At 35.9% G+C, this 17560-nt stretch overlaps 1 protein-coding gene across 4 annotated transcripts in view; it reads right to left on the reverse strand.

Moving 5' to 3' along the window:
- The window catches only part of LOC102912596 (selection and upkeep of intraepithelial T-cells protein 10-like), a 212581-nt gene that overhangs the window by 23820 nt on the left and 171201 nt on the right, over positions 1–17560 (reverse strand). For 3 of the 4 annotated variants that reach the window (XM_076564793.1, XM_076564794.1, XM_076564792.1), the window contains 3 exons: positions 11606–11686; positions 8756–9031; positions 5194–5340 (listed from right to left, as the gene is read on the reverse strand). In XM_076564793.1, the coding sequence (XP_076420908.1) occupies positions 5194–5340; positions 8756–9031; positions 11606–11686 (504 nt within the window). Of the gene's footprint in view, positions 1–5193; positions 5341–8755; positions 9032–11605; positions 11687–15636; positions 15894–17560 lie in introns of those variants that run through there. The other variant, XM_076564795.1, reaches the window with a different exon arrangement.

Consider the following 17560-nt stretch of genomic DNA (forward strand, 5'->3'; position numbering starts at 1 on the left):
CATGGAACCTTCTCTAATATCGACCACATACTTGGCCACAAAAGCAAATCTCAACAGATACAAAAAAAATGGAATAACCTCCTGTGTTCTATCAGACCACCATGGTTTAAAGTTAGATTTCAACAACAACAAAAATTACAGAAAACCTACATTCTCATGGAAACTGAATAATGTTCAACTGAATCAACAATGAGTTAAGGAAGAAGTAAAGAAAGAAATTAAAGACTTCCTAGAGATCAATGAAACTAAATACACCACATACCCAAAATTATGGGATGCTATGAAAGCAGTGCTAAGAGGGAAATTCATAGCACTAAATGCCCACATAAAGAAGATGAAGAAATCTCACACTAGTGACTTAACAGCACACCTGAAAGCTCTAGAACAAGAAGAAGCCAAGTCTCCCAGGAAGAATAGACGCCAGGAAATTATCAAATTGAGAGCTGAAATCAATAAAATAGAAACAAAGAGAACAATACAAAAAAAAATAATGAAACAAAGAGTTGGTTCTTTGAGAAAATCAACAAGATAGACAAGCCCTTATCCAAACTAACCAAAAGACACAGAGAATCCAAATCAACAAAATCAGAAATGAAAAGGGGACATAAGAGACAATGAGGAAATCCAGAGAATCATCAAGTCATAGTTCAAAAACTTCTACTCCACAAAACTGGTAAATCTAAAAGAAATGGATAATTTTCTGGATAGGTACCACATACCTAAGTTAAATCAAGATGAGATAAACTATTTAAATAATCCAATAACCCCTATGGAAATAGAAGCAGTCATTAAAAGTCTCCTAACCAAAAAAGGCCCAGGACCAGATGGTTTTAGTGCAGAATTCCACCAGATCTTCAAAGAAGAGTTAATACCAATACTCTTTAAATTGTTCCACACAATAGAAACAGAAGGAACATTATCAAACTTCTTTTATGAGGCTACAATTACCCTGATTCCTAAACCAAACAAGGATGCAACAAAGAAAGAGAACTACAGACCGATCTCCCTCATGAACATTGATGCAAAAATACCCAATAAAATACTGGTAAACAGACTCCAAGAACACATCAAAACAATTATCCACCATGATCAAGTAGGCTTCATCCCAGGGATGCAAGGGTGGTTCAACATATGAAAGTCTGTCAATGTAATATACCATATAAACAAACTCAAAGAAAAAAACCACATGATCATCTCACTAGATGCAGAAAAGGCATTTGACAAAATCCAACACCCCTTAATGATAAAGGTCTTGGAGCTATCAGGAATACAGGGAACATACATAAACATAATAATGGCAATTTACAGCAAGCCAAAAGCCAACATCAAATTAAATGGAGAGAAACTCAAAGCGATCCCACTAAAATCAGGAACAAGGCAAGGCTGTCTGCTCTCTCCATGCTTATTCAAGATAGTACTTCAAGTTCTAGCCAGAGCAATAAGACAACATAAGGAGATTAAGGGGATACAAATTGGAGAAGAAGAAGTCAAGCTTTCCCTATTTGCAGATGACAGGATAGTATACATGAGTGACCCCAAAAATTCAACCAAGGAACTGATACAGCTTATAAACACCTTCAGCAACATAGCAGGATACAAGATCAACTAAAAAAAAATCAGTAGCCCCCCCTATATACAATTGACAAACAGGCTGAGAAGGAAATCAGAGATACATTACCGTTTACAATAGCCACAAATGATCTAAAATACCTTGTGGTAACTCTAACTAAGCAAGTATAGGACTTATATGACAAGAACTTTAAGTCCCTGAAAAAAAGAATTTGAAGATGTCAGAAAATGGAAAGATCTCCCATGCTCATGGATAGGCAGAATTAACATAGTAAAAATGCCTATCTTACCAAAAGCAATCTACAGATTCAATACAATCCCCATCAAAATACCAACACAATTCTTCACAGACCTGGAAAAAATAATACTCAACTTAATATGGAAAAACAAAAAACCCAGGATAGCCAAAAGAATCCTGTACAATAAAACAACCTCTGGAGGATCAAGAACAGAGAGGGAGAACAAGGAATGAGAGACCATGATAAATGAAGACCACATGAGAATAGGAGGAAGCAAAGTGCTAGAGAGGTCCCCAGAAATCCACAAAGTTACCTCCACAATAGACTACTGGCAGTGGTCGAGAGAAAGCCCGAACTGACCTATTCTGCTGTTAGGATGGCCAAACACCCTAAAGGTCCTGCTAGAAATCTCATCCAGTGACTGGTGGAAGCGGATGCAGAGATCCACGGCCAGGCCCCAGGTGGAGCCCCAGGAGTCCAATTGGCAAGAAAGAGGAGGGATTATAGGAGAGAGAATTGTGGAGACCATGACTGGAAAAAGCACAGGGACAAATAGCCAAACTAATGGAAACACATGAACTATGAACCAATAGCTGAGGAGCCACCAATTGTATCAGTCCCTCTGGATAAATGAGACAGTTGATTAGCTTGATCTGTTTGGAAGGCCCCCAGGTAGTGGGACCAGGACCTGTCCTTAGTGCATGAGCTGGCTGTTTGGAACCTGGAGCCTATACTGGGATGCTTTGCTCAACCTGGGAGGGGATTGGACCTGCCTAGACTGAATCTACCAGGCTGAGCTGAATCCTCAGGGGAGTTCTTGCCCTGGAGGAGATGGGAATAGGGAGTAGGCTCAGGGGAAGGCAAGGGGGGGGAGAGGGGAGGACAGGGGAATCCGTGGCTGATATGTAAAATTAAATTAAATTATAAAATTAAAAAAAAAGATTTAGGAGGCTAGGACTTTGGGAATGCACTGGAATAGCAAGAGAAATGCTGAATATAGGTAGTTTCTTGAAGGTCTCAGTGCTGTATCCATTTGTTTATTTAACCTATATTAGGGCTAAAGCCTCATAAGCAAGATTTTTAGGGTTAGGGTTAGGGTTAGGGTAACAGTTAGGAATCTTTAGTGGAGATAGAACTTAGAATTGGGTGAAGCTAAGATTAATGGCCACTTAGCATGAAGACAGAGCAGGCTTAAAAATAAAATTAAACAATAAATATCTTCCTGCTTTTCTTGTGAGTGTACAGCATGTAATTAGCCTGAAAATATAATTTTGATGTTGTGGGACCCTGTTCACTATAGCCTTGTCTCAATGCTTAAGTGCACAAAGGTTGTAGGATTAATAGAGTAGGGTTTCTGTGAAACTCAAAACTAGCTAAAAGGGGGAGAAGCTGCCTTGGAAGCCAAGACTTCTGCCATTGTAATGACTTCCATGCACCCAATAATATCTCTGTAGCATCCTTGCTGCTTGGCCATTCATCCCTTCTTAGTTTGAGCTTCTGTGTATGTTCTAGGAAGCTCACCACAGCATGAGAAAGATTGCTTCACAGCAGATTGCTGCTGCTTACCAAACCATATAGTGAGCTAGATATTAGAAAAATGATTGATCGGCTGAACATTTAGAGAAGAAAGTAAATAGCAAGATAGCTGAGTTATTCTGAACCATACCATGAAATAAACCAATAACTATGAACACTAATGGTGAAAAGATCTAAAAAATTTATGTTTGGTTGGTGCCTGTTTGTTTTGGTTTGTGTTGAATACTGTCTTTGTTCACTTTATGTGTATATGTGTTTTCTTGTTTTATTTTTTGGCTGGTGTTTTTTTAAACTATATTTTATCATAAATATCAGAAATTACCAACAAGAACATTAAGGAAAAAAAGTTTTCTTATTCAAAATAAGCTCTTGTTCACTCTTTTATTTTATTATCAATATCTATAATAGCTCTTAATATTTAAGAACTATCCAATATACTAATGTTGAATAAATGAATGAATAAGTTAATTTCACTAGTGAAGAAGTAGCCACTCCACTATTGAAAGTATGCAAGGAAAGTTTTGCTAGTCCACATCTTAATAAAGAGTATCATGGTTGGAGCAAAGTGTCTAGGATTTGAAATACTTTCATTTCAATTTATGATCTACATTTATTGATTTATTTAGCTTAAAAAATTTACCTAAAACTTGGGTCCTTAATAACTTGTTAATCTAGAAATAATAAGTAGAACTTCATGAGGTTGTTTGGAAAAATTAGTAAGATATTGATTACAAGCTATTGATTCTATTCCCCGTCATATTATGAATATACATTCAGGATGTTAGATGTCTTTATGCATTGTGTACATGACTGCCCACATTGTATCATGTGTATTCATGCTTTTCTTAATGAAGTTAAGTCCCATTTTCACAGTAACTCTCAAATGAACTTCATCCTTTGAGTTAGATGAAATGATCTCTAAACTCCCCTAGTTAATATCATCCTTCATCCATAATAACCTAGGATATACAAAAGTTCTTTTCTCTTATGAAGTGTAAAGTTTCTGAAGCTAAAATTTTATGGTCGTTTGGACTTTGGGCAAATAAAGGCTAGAATGAAGAACTCCCTTCCTATTCTCCTCCACATTGTGTAGAATGTAACCTACCTGGTGACAGACCTAGAGCATGCTGGCTTATCTGAATGTTTTATAGGTATAACATGTAAAAGATTGATAAAATGGTAATGTGAGGACACTGTCAGTTAGATAAATGAAAGGAAACCTTTCCGTTCTTTCCTGTCATTAGCCTGTGTCTTCTCTTACTCATTTTGAATCTTACTCATCATGTCCTGATGCCCAGCACTGCAAGAGGCTGTTCAAAACATATCCTGTACCTTCTATACCATCTGTCTTAGCTCCCTTTAATTAAGATCACCCCTAATGTATATAGTGCTCAGGCTAGTCTCATGAGAACATAGGAACACTTGGGAAAATATTAGGAAAGATGAATAACCCAGTTATTTGTTGCTGTATGTTTCTCTTTCTCTTTCTAACAATGTAAGAAAGCCTAGAAATTTTCAGCAATAACTCTGAAATCTGACAAGTACCTATGAAAGAGAAAAAGTCTATTATGATACAGATTCCACAAACACCAAAAGTGAACAGAAATTAGTAACGATAGCTCTGAAGGAATCCTGAGACCTTGCAAGCAATTGTGATGATAGCTGCATGCTATCCCTTAAGAACCACACAAGGAGGAAGGGTGGCAGCTTAGCCTGAGGATCTCTGGAGATTTTGAGACTCTCTTTGACAAAGAGTATTGGGATACATTACAGTTCTGGGGTAAATAATTTTGTATGTATTACATTTGAGTATTGTGCTTGAAGAAGAAATAGTTTTGAAACATTTTACCTCTCATGAATTCACATGTTTTCCATTTGAGATAAAAAACAAGTATTCCTCTGAGACAATATAAAACAAGTATAAAAATCAAATATAGTACAGGACATGAAGGTCTGTTTGACATCAATGACATATACTCTGGTTTGAAGAGGACATCTGAAAGAGAATAGAAGGACTTGGTGTTATGAATTGGATATACATTTCCAATGAAAAGATTCACAACTGAGGCTTAGTCCTCACTTGGCAGATCCAATCACTGGGAAGTGTCTGGATCACGAGGACTCTTACTTTGTCAGTGGATTAATCCGTTGATGGATTCATAATTTGATGGGATTTTTTGAAAATGGCAAAAATGTTACTCAATGGGATTGAGTAGATAAAATAGTTAAAAAGAGACATGCTTTTGAAGGATATATCTTGCCCATGTCCCACTTCCAATTGTTCTTTCTTGACCATCTTAAGAGTAGGTTATTATTTGAAAGTGAGATAATCTAAACACCTGAAGAGAAGGATGATTAAATACTCAGGAAGTCTAGGGACACTTGCCACAGTGCCTGGTAGGAAGAGGGCCACTGAGGCAGCTGTGAAGAGGAGGGGGGTCAGATATGGAAACTCTGAGAAGTTTTGGCAGAAGGGAATTCTGACTGTGAACATCATGATGGTCAGAGCTCCATTCATGGTGGCCAAGAGTAGGACCTGAGGATTGTAATAAGTTAATTTCTCAGTATCTGGACCTATCTTTCCTTCACATGTGGTTTATTGCTGGAAAGGAGGAAGAGAGAGAAATCCCTGAGATATAGTGTAGTGGATTGCTTGTTTTCTGCAGCCCCTTTTCTGCAAAGTGGGTTACTTGAGTAGGGCCTGAGAGTACCAGGACCAGCATGCAGAGTGCTAGGTTCACTCTTTTCTCCCTGTCTAGTTCAGATTCCAGTGCACTGTTTATGTCTACCAATCCTCAAATATTTGAGTAACACTATTTGACTTGGATGCACCATTTGTGGTTGAGCACTCCAAAAACACCTATTCTTTACATTTTGACCAATTGTGAGTTCCTGTGGTTAACCAATATCCAATGCACAAAAACTTCCCTGAAATGATCTCAAAGCTGCACTAATCTCTGGGTAGAAAGATTCCAAATTAAAAAGCAATTTGACACTCTATTCATTTAGCAAAATAATAGTAGTTTTAATCCTGGGGCCTATATGATTTACAAATACCAGGTATATGTTTCTTCCTGTGGAGCAAGCTTTAAATCCAATTAGAAAGTGGTTGATTTTCCCCATAATATTCATGCTACTATTATACCCATGGCATATTATGCCCTGCTGGTCTTTATTGAAGTTAACAGGATTCACTTGTGGTTAAGACAGTCAATCACCTTTTTCTCCCAAATATCCTTATATTCTGGAGACATTTGTGTCTCTCAATCTGACTCTCAGACTATTGAAACAATGTGCCCCCAAAGAAATGAGAATTTTCACAGGGATCTCATACTGGGAGAAGGAAAAGGCTATAGTACAAGGGGAAACTTGTCCCTCCTGAATAGATATTTCACACAGACCTAGCAACTCATCAGACTCCCTTGTAGGATAAAACTGAAACCCAAAAAATAATGAGTCAGTTGTGGTGGTACCATACCTTGACCAGGATTCTTAGATTTTACCTGGGGCTTATTTTAGCCAGAAGGGTCTGCTCTTATTTGCAGGGTTCTTATTAGCATGGAAGAAATTGCACAACTGGAAATTTTGTGCACAGTAGCTCATATTAAAGTCCAAACACTGTACATGGGACAATCTGCAAGCTATTCATTTTGCAGGGTACAAATTACATACCAGGAACCCTCACACAAAGAGACTCACCAAAACTGAATGAACATATCCTTAGTTATCTCCTTAAACCTTAATCTCACTTAGGGTTCCTGAAGATGGACTTGGGAAATCACTGGATCTCTTTGCCCCTTTCCCCAAAGTAGCCCCATTGAATAAGTCTATCTTTTCTATTTTTCCTATTAACTTAGCTATTTTAAGTGGTTCCTTGGCACAGACTTTGGAAACAATTTTAGTATCAGGTTCTCTCCTTCCACCATATGGGTCCCAAGAACTGAACTAATGTCCAAAGGTTTTCCAACTGCTTATCCATCTTGCCTTCCCTTGCTAACAAGGTAAAAAAAAAACTTCTTTCATCTATTCCTGTCCTATTATGGGACCAACAACTTCCAAATCTTGTTTTTTTCCTCTGAGTCTAGTTTCATTAACTAACAGCCTTCATCTACATATACAGTAAAAAGTACAGAATCAAGTGGGGCTATTAAGCATACATTTCCTTCTTCAACAGCACTCTTGCATGGATAATTGAGTTTTATAATCCTGCCTCTTTATTTACATGTTGTATTAGAAACTTTTATCACTCTAACAAAATGTTTTTCAAAAGGTTTAGGAGGAATGTGTTCTTTTGGCTGATGATTTCAGATGGTTTATTCCAAGGTTGCCTTGCTCCTTGGTTTCTGGGCCACTGATAAGGCAAACACCATGGAGGCTAAAACAGGAAGGGTAGAACTGCTAGCTCAGACTCCATGTACACTGCTCTGAGACAGAGAGCAGAAAATGGATTTTTTTCACCAATACTGTCTTGTCATGCAAGAGGAGTCACTATACATCAAATGCCCTGCAATTGGACTCATGAGAACTACAGGCATATTCAATGGCAAGGATCGCCAGGCTGTCATAAGGCTGCCAGGCTTGATTGTGGTTGAAGCTTTGTCTTTACTTCTCCCTCCAGAATCTGGAATAGGACTGAGGACTGGAGGCCATTTCCTGGTTCGCTCTGTGTAATCTTCTTGTTCCTAGCCTTTCAGCCCCCCTGCCATCTCTTTCATGCTTCCTGGTGCATTGTTTTTGTATTTATAATATGTCCTTTCCCCTGTTGCCTTGACTCCTATTATCTACAAAGGCACATACAGAAAGATTCTAATCTTCCTTTTACCTCAGAAGTTATATATGCTATTTTCCAGATGAGACAAAATGATAATTTTAAAGGATAAACAATATTCAAGGGCCCAAACTAGAAATAGGAATCTAGAAATTTATGTGGAAGTCACAGCTTTTGAATCCTTAACATACAACAGAGAATGAGAGATTATTGTCCAATTATTTCAATAGCTTCTCTAAGATTTATTTTCTATGTATGAGTGAGAGTGGATGTCTGTGAGTGTGCATGTGCACATGCCTGCAGGAGCATGTGGTGTCCAGAAGAGGGCACTGGATCCCCTTGATCTAGAGTTACAGATGATTGTGAGCCATCCAGTATGAGTGCTAGGAACCAAACAGGCCCTCATAGGGAACAAGTTCTCTTAATCTCTGAGACTTCTCTCCAGCCCCAATAACTTTCTTTAAAACATTGTTCATAGCATCCAGGATTTTTCTGATTTCCAGCAACTCAAATAGCTCAGCTCTACAGCACTTTGTAACTTGTAATATAACTTCACATTTATTATTTCACTTAATTCTCTCCTCAATTTGAATCCTTGATTAAAACAATTCATCTTTGATAGAACCAAGGCATAAGAACATACCTGGTAGGACAATGCTTCTTTTTTTCTCTTGATTAGTAGTTACATTGTAAATGGAACAAGTAACAGGACCATGTGTTCTGTTCTTCAGAAGAATACTGCTCTTCAAGTACAATAACCCATCCTGAGAGTCAAGTTTTGATGAATGTGGAATTATATTCCCCTTGCTGTCTCTCCATGTCATCTCAACAGGTGGGATCAACCTTCCTGAAGTACACTCCACCAGTATCCCTTCTGCATCTGGAACCTGAATGTTAATCTGTATATCCAAGCTCATAGCTAGGAAGAGGAGAAAGATGGTGTTATGATTGGGTGTGGATTCAAGAGATGAAAAGTTTGTGGAAGTGCTCATTCTCAAATGGATGCTACCTGTGTCCCATATGTGGGTAGACACAATTAGGGCAAAAGCAATACTTCTATGTAAACACAAGCTGATAAGAGACAAAAACACAATCAGAGAAAAGCTGATGAATCAGACTTCATGAAATTTAGTAATTTCTGTACATCAGAATATGAACAAAAAGAAAAAGCCACAGACTAGAAGATAGCTATACTGTATCTTAGAAAGGAAATGTGTTTAAAATAGATAGCAGGTGCTGATTTTATAAAAAAATTCAAACTAATTTTCTAACATAGGAAAACAGTAGGGATGTATTTAATTTAAAGAGATGCCCTAGTGACCAAAAAAGTATGTTAAAGGATGTCCAACATCATCAGCCATCAGAGAAATGCAAAGCAAATCCTCATTAAAATATAATTAATCCCTATTACAATGTTGAAGAAGCAGGACAAGGACTGACATTGCCACAGATCATAAGACAGAGGACTCTATTTATATGGAAAAGTGTCAGTATCAACTAAAGTTATACATATACCTTTGTTCACAGCCCAGAAATTTTTAGTAGATGTTTACATTGTTTTAAGAATTATTAATGACAGTATTAATCCTAATAACCCTAAAACACAAAGCAACAAAAATAATACAAACAAATTCAAATGCTAATACTGAAAACATATCCAAAAGAACAAACTCCTGTCATCATAAATGATTAATGGTGAATAATGTTGGCTGTTATAGAGATTGTTATAAATGAAATAATACAGTAACATTTATGATTAATGGCAATGAAAGTTAGAACAATGGTCACTTTGGCAAGAAGAGAATAGTATTGACTAGGAAAGGTTAAGACAACATTTTGGGATGCTACAAATGTTCAGTATCTAGAGCTGAAGAATGGATTCATGAATGTCCCTATAAGCAAAACTTCACTGAGTTGTACACTTAATGTACTTTACTGCGTGTACATATATCTCAATACAAATAGATAAACAATAAATCCAAGACAAAACCAAATTCAACTAGGTATTCCCATCTCTACACTAGCTACTTTGGCATTTACATCACCATATTTTGAGCATAGACACTGAATCAAATTCTTTAGAAAGTTAGACCTCTATGCAAATAACAAATAAACATAGTTTTTAAAACAAATTTTAAAAATTAATATATTAATACATTTAGAGTTCTTGCTGTCAAAACTCTAAGTAATGTGGTAAGGGAGAATTATGTGAAAACTGAAACAACGTCCCTGCTGAAGACAAACTCAAAAAGTTGATAAACTGAAAAACTATTTCCCATAATTAATTAAAACCCTTACAAAATAAGCATCAGCTGGAGGATCAAAATGGGGAAACAGCTAGGTGCAGAGAGATGCTCAATATATCTGCTTCTGTAACAATTACTGGGGGAAGGAATTAAATAATTTAAGGTGATGATTGATGATCAGAATTCTCAACCCAAGAAGGTAAAGATGATGTTTGGTCAATCTATCACATCCAGGAGAATACAAGAAGAGAGAAAAGAAACAGTGAGCATTTTGGAGGCATGTAGGATCTATGGAAGCTCTTCATGAACTGAGTGTATCACCTGCCCATTTAGAAACCTCACTACAGAAGGGAATGCTATGTATTGTGCTCCTGTAACGGCCACACCAAAGTAGAAGGATCTATTCTATGTACACACAAAGGTGTCAGTACTCTCTAAAAAGCTCAATCATTCAAGAAAGTATAACTAAATTACAAGGGATGATGCAGAATTGCATGTGACTTGATAGATCAATACTAAAATTTTCATACACATATTTATACATATGTGAAGTTTTATATGTCATAATTTAAATTGGTAACATTGAATTTGTATATAATATCTTGAAATAATAATAAATCTTCCATTCTTATTTTAATGGTGTATGTTTCTTTAACATATCTTTCATTATTCTTTAATGGTGCAGTATAAATAGTTCAGTAGATCTATATAGTAGAACACAAGTAAAGTGGTTTTAAGTGATCACAAGATGAAATTCTCCAAAACTGTAAAAAGAATAGCAAAACATTCATACAAAATTACTTAAAACTCATATTTTAAAAGCAATTTGCAAAACTTGTACATAGTTCATTTGAAATTATCAAAAAGAATACATGGATATATAAGTATTTCATGTATAAGTATTTTCATTCCCAAGAGTAATGGCTCTACTCCTCCATGCTGAACTATTGGCTACTGGTGGATTTTAAGGCAGAAACAGTCATTTTCTTCTGCTATGTGATCCCACCATAACACAACAGATAGTCCCAAACTTGTGGCCACACAAACAATCCTTATTAAAATCAGTGGGTTACAAAACAAATCAAAAAGCACGATTCTGAGGAGGGGACATGTCAGGAAAAGAGGAGATGACAAGAGTGAAAGAGGAATAAGAGAGGGTTGGGGAGGAGTATGCAGAATGCCTTGTAAGCATGTATGGAATTGTCAAAGAACAAATTTAGTCAATGAAATAAGGAGGGTGTCTCTACCTTCGGTGAGTATGGTGATCTGTAAGAGAAGAAAGGCCATGAAGAATCCAGCTAAACACGAAGCTGCAGGCTCCATCACACCTGGAAAATGAAATTGTGATCATGGTATCAATTTTGGGGCATAAGAATCATGACAACACAGAGAAACACAACAAGAGACCATTCCGAAATTCTGTCTTGTGAGAAAATTCCCCTTGCAAGGAAGTCTTAATGACTGCTGCCAACCTCTGAGGCAATCTCTCCTAGCATCCTATCTTGTTTTGCACTTGGCTCCATGCCTTCGGGAGATTAACTTCACTGAAGGGAGCATTATTCATCCATAAAGAAGAATGAAATCCTGTCATTTGTAGCTAAATGGATAGAATTGGAAGACATTATATTTCACAAAACAAGTCAGACACAGAAACCTAATTACATTGTGCATGTGTGGAACCAAAGCCAACCTAGACAATTACTCCAGAATAAAGTCAGTCTAAGTAATTCCCTCAGAAGACCGGAGACACACAATCACCACTTCACATCATATGTAAATATGACCCATATAAATCAATAATATGAATGTGAATGATAAGTCCATAGAGGCATTAGATTATTTTATAATGACACATTTTATGAAATTAGAACAAGAACAAATGTATTAGGTTATGAGTAAAATAGCAAAAGAAAATGTTTGGTACAACTCCATTAATGTATTCATTTTTCATTTTTATTTATTGAGGAGTTACTGACTATATATATATATATAGAGAGAGAGAGTAATGGTATGCAATACAGTGTTCTGATACATCCTGATGTTATGAAGTGATTTCTATAGCCAAATTATTAAGATATCTATCAGCTAAAATATTTACCTTTGTGTGGGTGATAAGAACATTTAAAATCTATTGTCTTAGAAACTGTCAAGTACTCTATACACTGTTATTCAGTATAGTCACCATGCTATGCAACAGATTCCAGAACTTACTCATCCTGACTGAAACTTTGTTTCTACTTTGCCCAGTATGGTCCAACCCACATGACTAGAATCTAGCAAACACTATTAGATATTCTGTCTATATAAGTTCAAATTTTATACATTATATGTATAAGAAATATCATATATGTTGCTCTGTGTTTGAATTATTTCACTTAACATGTCATCCAGGTTCATGAGAGTCATCACAAATGCTGGGATTTCCTGCTTTTAAAAAGGATGGAATCTATTTCAGTACATATATATGCCATATTTCCTCATTTATCAACCCTCAGTGGATGTATAGGTGGTTTCCATTTTTTGTCAACTTGTGAACAGTGATGCATGAACATTGAATGGAGGTGTCTCTTCAACATATTGATTTTTCTTCCTCTGGATCATATAATCTCTTGATTTTCAAGCATACACATTCATGTGTTTAGAACCAGCAAAGTTATATGTCATGATCTTTTAAAATTATCCTAGTTACTGAGGACAATCTTGGCTTCTACTCCCTGTGAAATGCAGCAATTAGCTTACATTTATGTTAGCTATACTTTAAAATAAAATAATTACATTCTTCATTATTATTAAAATAACATTCTTCATTATTATCAGGTGCTCAAAATGATGAATAGTGTGCATTTGCCATGGTGTTCCTCAGTACTCTTCTATTTGTTTCTCTTTACTAATTTTCAGCTAATTAAAGTTAAAAGAAATATACTGTCTGATGTAATAAAGATCTACAATGTATATTTCTTTGCTTAAATACTTAAAAATAGCAAAGGAATTAAAGGGAAGTAAAAACAAAAATATCTTGACAGAATAAAATGACTCTGAAGTCAAGAATAAAGAGAAGTATACTGTGCAGAACATATGACCAAGCAAATGAGCAATGACCACGTTGGTTCATTTTAAAGCTACTTTAAAGTTTCCCACATCCTTCACTAAAGAAAGTAGAGGACATATAAATAAAGACAGCCAGTGTAGAAAGAATATCATCTGATTACATGGGGTATCTGAGTATCAATCAGCTGTGTCCCTTTTATTAAAACAGTCACTATGAGATGTGCTATGGACAGATGACAGTCAGTAGGGCTTTCTGTGAGAACTCTGGGGAACGGATGCACCCAGCAGCTTATTTTTCCACTCTGACATGTACATTCCATTTCAAGAGAAAGCTGAAGGCGGCACCCCACCCCTATGTAGGATTGTTTGTTTAAGCTCATCTTTAATATTAGGGTTCCACCAATAATGTTCAAGTAAGTATGGGTTTTAGGTTGACTTGACTCTCCCTGAAAATAAAACATGAAGCAATATTGTCATTTATTATATGATCTGGGTAGTTTAAAATGGCTATGGTGAAAAAATCCCCAAAGGTGTCATAATGATGTAACACAGGGAAATGCTGTGGACTATGTTCTGAGTCTTTGAAAGTAGAAACTACGGGACCTTCCTTTTCTTGATAAAGTTTTTAAAGCATGTCTTAAAAATATTATAAACATCATTTGTATAAGAAAAAATCTTTGAAATCTTAGTCTTTAATTATGGAGAACTAAATATTTTATCTAGCACCATGAGAAATAAAGGTATCAATGTCACATAAATACTGTAAAAGAAAGAAGGAATTAAATAAATATAGAGAATATGACAGTGTACATAGAAGGCAATAAGAAAACTGCTTAATATTAATGAGCATAATCTAGTATTCTTCCACCTTCAATAAAATTAAAAATGCATTAGATCTTTTCAGAGTTTAAAGATATTATATTGGTACCACTGAGTGTGGTATATAGTAGTTACAGATAGCATAATACTATTCAGTTCACAGATACAAATTATCTTTGTATTAAATTATATAGTCAATAAAATTCTTACATAATGCTATCAAAATATTTTAACCTTCATTTTTATTTTATATGTATGAGTGTTTTGCTTGTATGTGTGTCTGTGTACCTCATGATTACAGTGCCTTTTTGGGCCAGAAGAGGGGGTTACATTCACTGGGACTGTAGCTACAGACAGTTGTGATCCACCATGTGTGCTGGGAATTGAACATGGGTCCTCTGGAAGAACAGCAAGTGCGCTTAAGCACTGAGCTCTCTCTTCAGTCCCATGCAGTCAGAATATTAAGAGCAATAGAGCAGCTTAATCTCAGAATTATTTGAAAGAAAAGGAAATAAATCTTAACACATATAACCAGATGACATCAAAGATAACTGTGGAATCACGCCTGTCTCTAATTCCCCATTTACTGAAGAGGAAAAAAAACAGAATCTAATCAGAAAGTTACACCATATTAAATATTTAAATAAATTAAAATATGATAAAAAATAAAAACTCAGCAAGCAAGCCTTCAACTGATCTCTAATTTTGATACTGTGGAAGACTTTGGGACTCTATACAACCTTATCTAGCTATCTAGTAATTAAATGCCTATGTTGGAAAATGAGAAACAAACACAGAGATGAAGTGAGTTTGGTCACTTGGGGCTAGACTATGCTGTGCCTTATTAGAGAATCTTCTGATGACTCTAGTGATGATGTATGTGATGCTCTTGTTAATGTCAGAGGTGATAAAATACCACTATGGAGTCTTGAGTGTGAAAACAGAGAAGCAGTCACACACATACAAAGGGTATACAAGGAAAGGTTAAGACTTTCTCCAAAGATAGCCATTAGTTATCAATCCCAAGAAGACACTATAAAGAGTAGCTCCATCACTAAAAGTAGATTTGCTGTTCAAGAAGACACCTTCTAAGTATCCTCACAGGAGACTGGTCAAGCAGTTGAGGTCAGGAGCTGAAGCAAAGCTTCATCAAAGCAGAGTGACTGCACTGAAATTTGATTCCATGTAAATGTTTCTAACATATAAGAGAAGATTTATTCACTTTTGTCTTGTACTTCTGTGTTCACTTTTTTCTAGAGTGTCCACTATCTCAATCAAAGAATTACAGTGTATATCATCTCCCAAATCCACAAATGTGTTCCTGAGTCACTCTGTAGAAACTGATTAGAATTACCATTACAGACACATTTGCCTTTCCACAACACTCAAAAAGAATGTGTATTTCTAGTACCTTAGCAGGAAAAAGATCTGCTTCTGTTCCACTCCATGAAGGAGTATTTTGCTGATATAAGAGCTTCAACATAGTTTTTTAGGAATCTTCAGTTTCTTTTCACTTTTTTTTGGCTGTACTCTTGCTGATGGCTCTTGATTTTATTTTGTTTCCCTCCTTGATAACATTTAGTGATTCTGATTTCAGTTTTTCATTTGTTTTGCTTTTGTTTCTTCCTCATGGAACATTGGTGAAGGATCCAGTATTTGACAGAAAGGGGGCATAAAAGCTGAATTTGTGAGAAAAAAGTACAAGAGAATGAACAAGTTTAAAATTGCTGACATTTATTTAGCTGACTTTATATTTCAAGCCAGAAGTATGAACCAGATCATGGAACATACCTGAAATATGCACAGAGCGGGAAGATGAGAGCAGAAGAGGGGGAGGGTGTTGAGCTGTAAGCTGAATAGGGTGACTCACACATGCAATCCTAGAGTGGAAGATTGAGGAAGGAGAATTGCTATGAGTATGAGCTCGTCCTGGGCTACATAGTGAATTCCAAAGCAGCCTGGGCTATGTAGTGAATGCCTGTCTCAAACAATAAGAACAAAATAATTCAATTTCTTCAAAGAATAAAAATGAAGTCCTTCCATACCTTACCAGCATGGTTAGATGCCAATATATTAAGAGTTTATAAAAAGTACCCCATTCCCTTTTAATTTCCTCACATGTTCTAGCATTATACAATTGGAGCTGTTTATCTAGTAGAAAAGGCAGTCTTCAGTAAACACTGGTTTCAAGGAAGTAGTTACAATGACCTTCTGGGGCTGAAAAGATAACCCGGTGGTTCAGAGCATTTGCTGCTCTTCCAGAAGATGGGAGTTCAGTTCCTATAATCCATATCTAGTGCTCATAACCACCTGCTCACAACTCCAGCTCAGGGAACCCAACTCCCTCTTCTGGCTTATGAAAGTATTGGCATCAGCATAGCATACACAAACACAGACACATATGCACATAAATAAATCAATCATTTTTTTATTATTTAAAAATAGCTTCCTGCTCCATGGTGAGCTCTTTTCTCTCATTACTCTCACACTGGGTCATATCTGTATCCTAATCTCTTAACAAATGGTTTCCATGAGTAGAGCATGCTTTATGTCATAATATAGTTATCTTGTACTTCACTAATTAATTCTGGTCAAGACTTCATAGGAAAAGAAAAACATGTGTACTCTTTCCTTTTGAAACAGTTATAATCCATCTACTTAAATGAAAGATTTGTTTGCAAAGGTGACTTTAATACTAAATGTTTATTTTACCACTGTGTTGAATTTAAATGTGAACACTTCTGCTCAGATTGTGAGTTGTGTTCTGACTTAATGAGAAATTTTACATATATTTGAAATTAAAATATGCTCTCCCAGAGAAAACTCATTTTAGCTTCAGAATAATTATCATGACCATAACTATTACTTCAGTATTTAAGTATAAACTGAAATAGAGAGCAATAGATCTTCCAAAAAAATCAAAAGTGTGAAATTTGAAAAATATACAGGACAAATGAGCACATCTTCAAAAAACAGAAGAAGAGGGAATTCTTGGCTTGCAGATGTACTCTACCAAAAGCTTAAAATACAGATCACAGAATAAAATAAAACAATAGTAGTAAATCAAAATCTAGATTAAAGGAGTGAATTTCTATAAATAATATATTTGTAGTCAGGCATGGTGTTGAACACCTTTAATCCCAGAACTCAGGAAAGTCAGGGATGTACATATATCTCCAAGGATATTTAAAGGGCAGTTTACTTTTGATCACCTAAAGGAAGGTAACAGGCAGGGATGGACATCACATGCAAAAGTAAAATTTATCTTTACAGTAACTTCAAGAATGGGGCGGAAAACTATCACTATGTATTTCATCTTATATGTTACACAATTA

The sequence above is a fragment of the Peromyscus maniculatus genome, chromosome 2 (genome assembly GCF_049852395.1).
Source record: "Peromyscus maniculatus bairdii isolate BWxNUB_F1_BW_parent chromosome 2, HU_Pman_BW_mat_3.1, whole genome shotgun sequence".
Taxonomy (NCBI): Eukaryota; Metazoa; Chordata; class Mammalia; order Rodentia; family Cricetidae; genus Peromyscus; species Peromyscus maniculatus.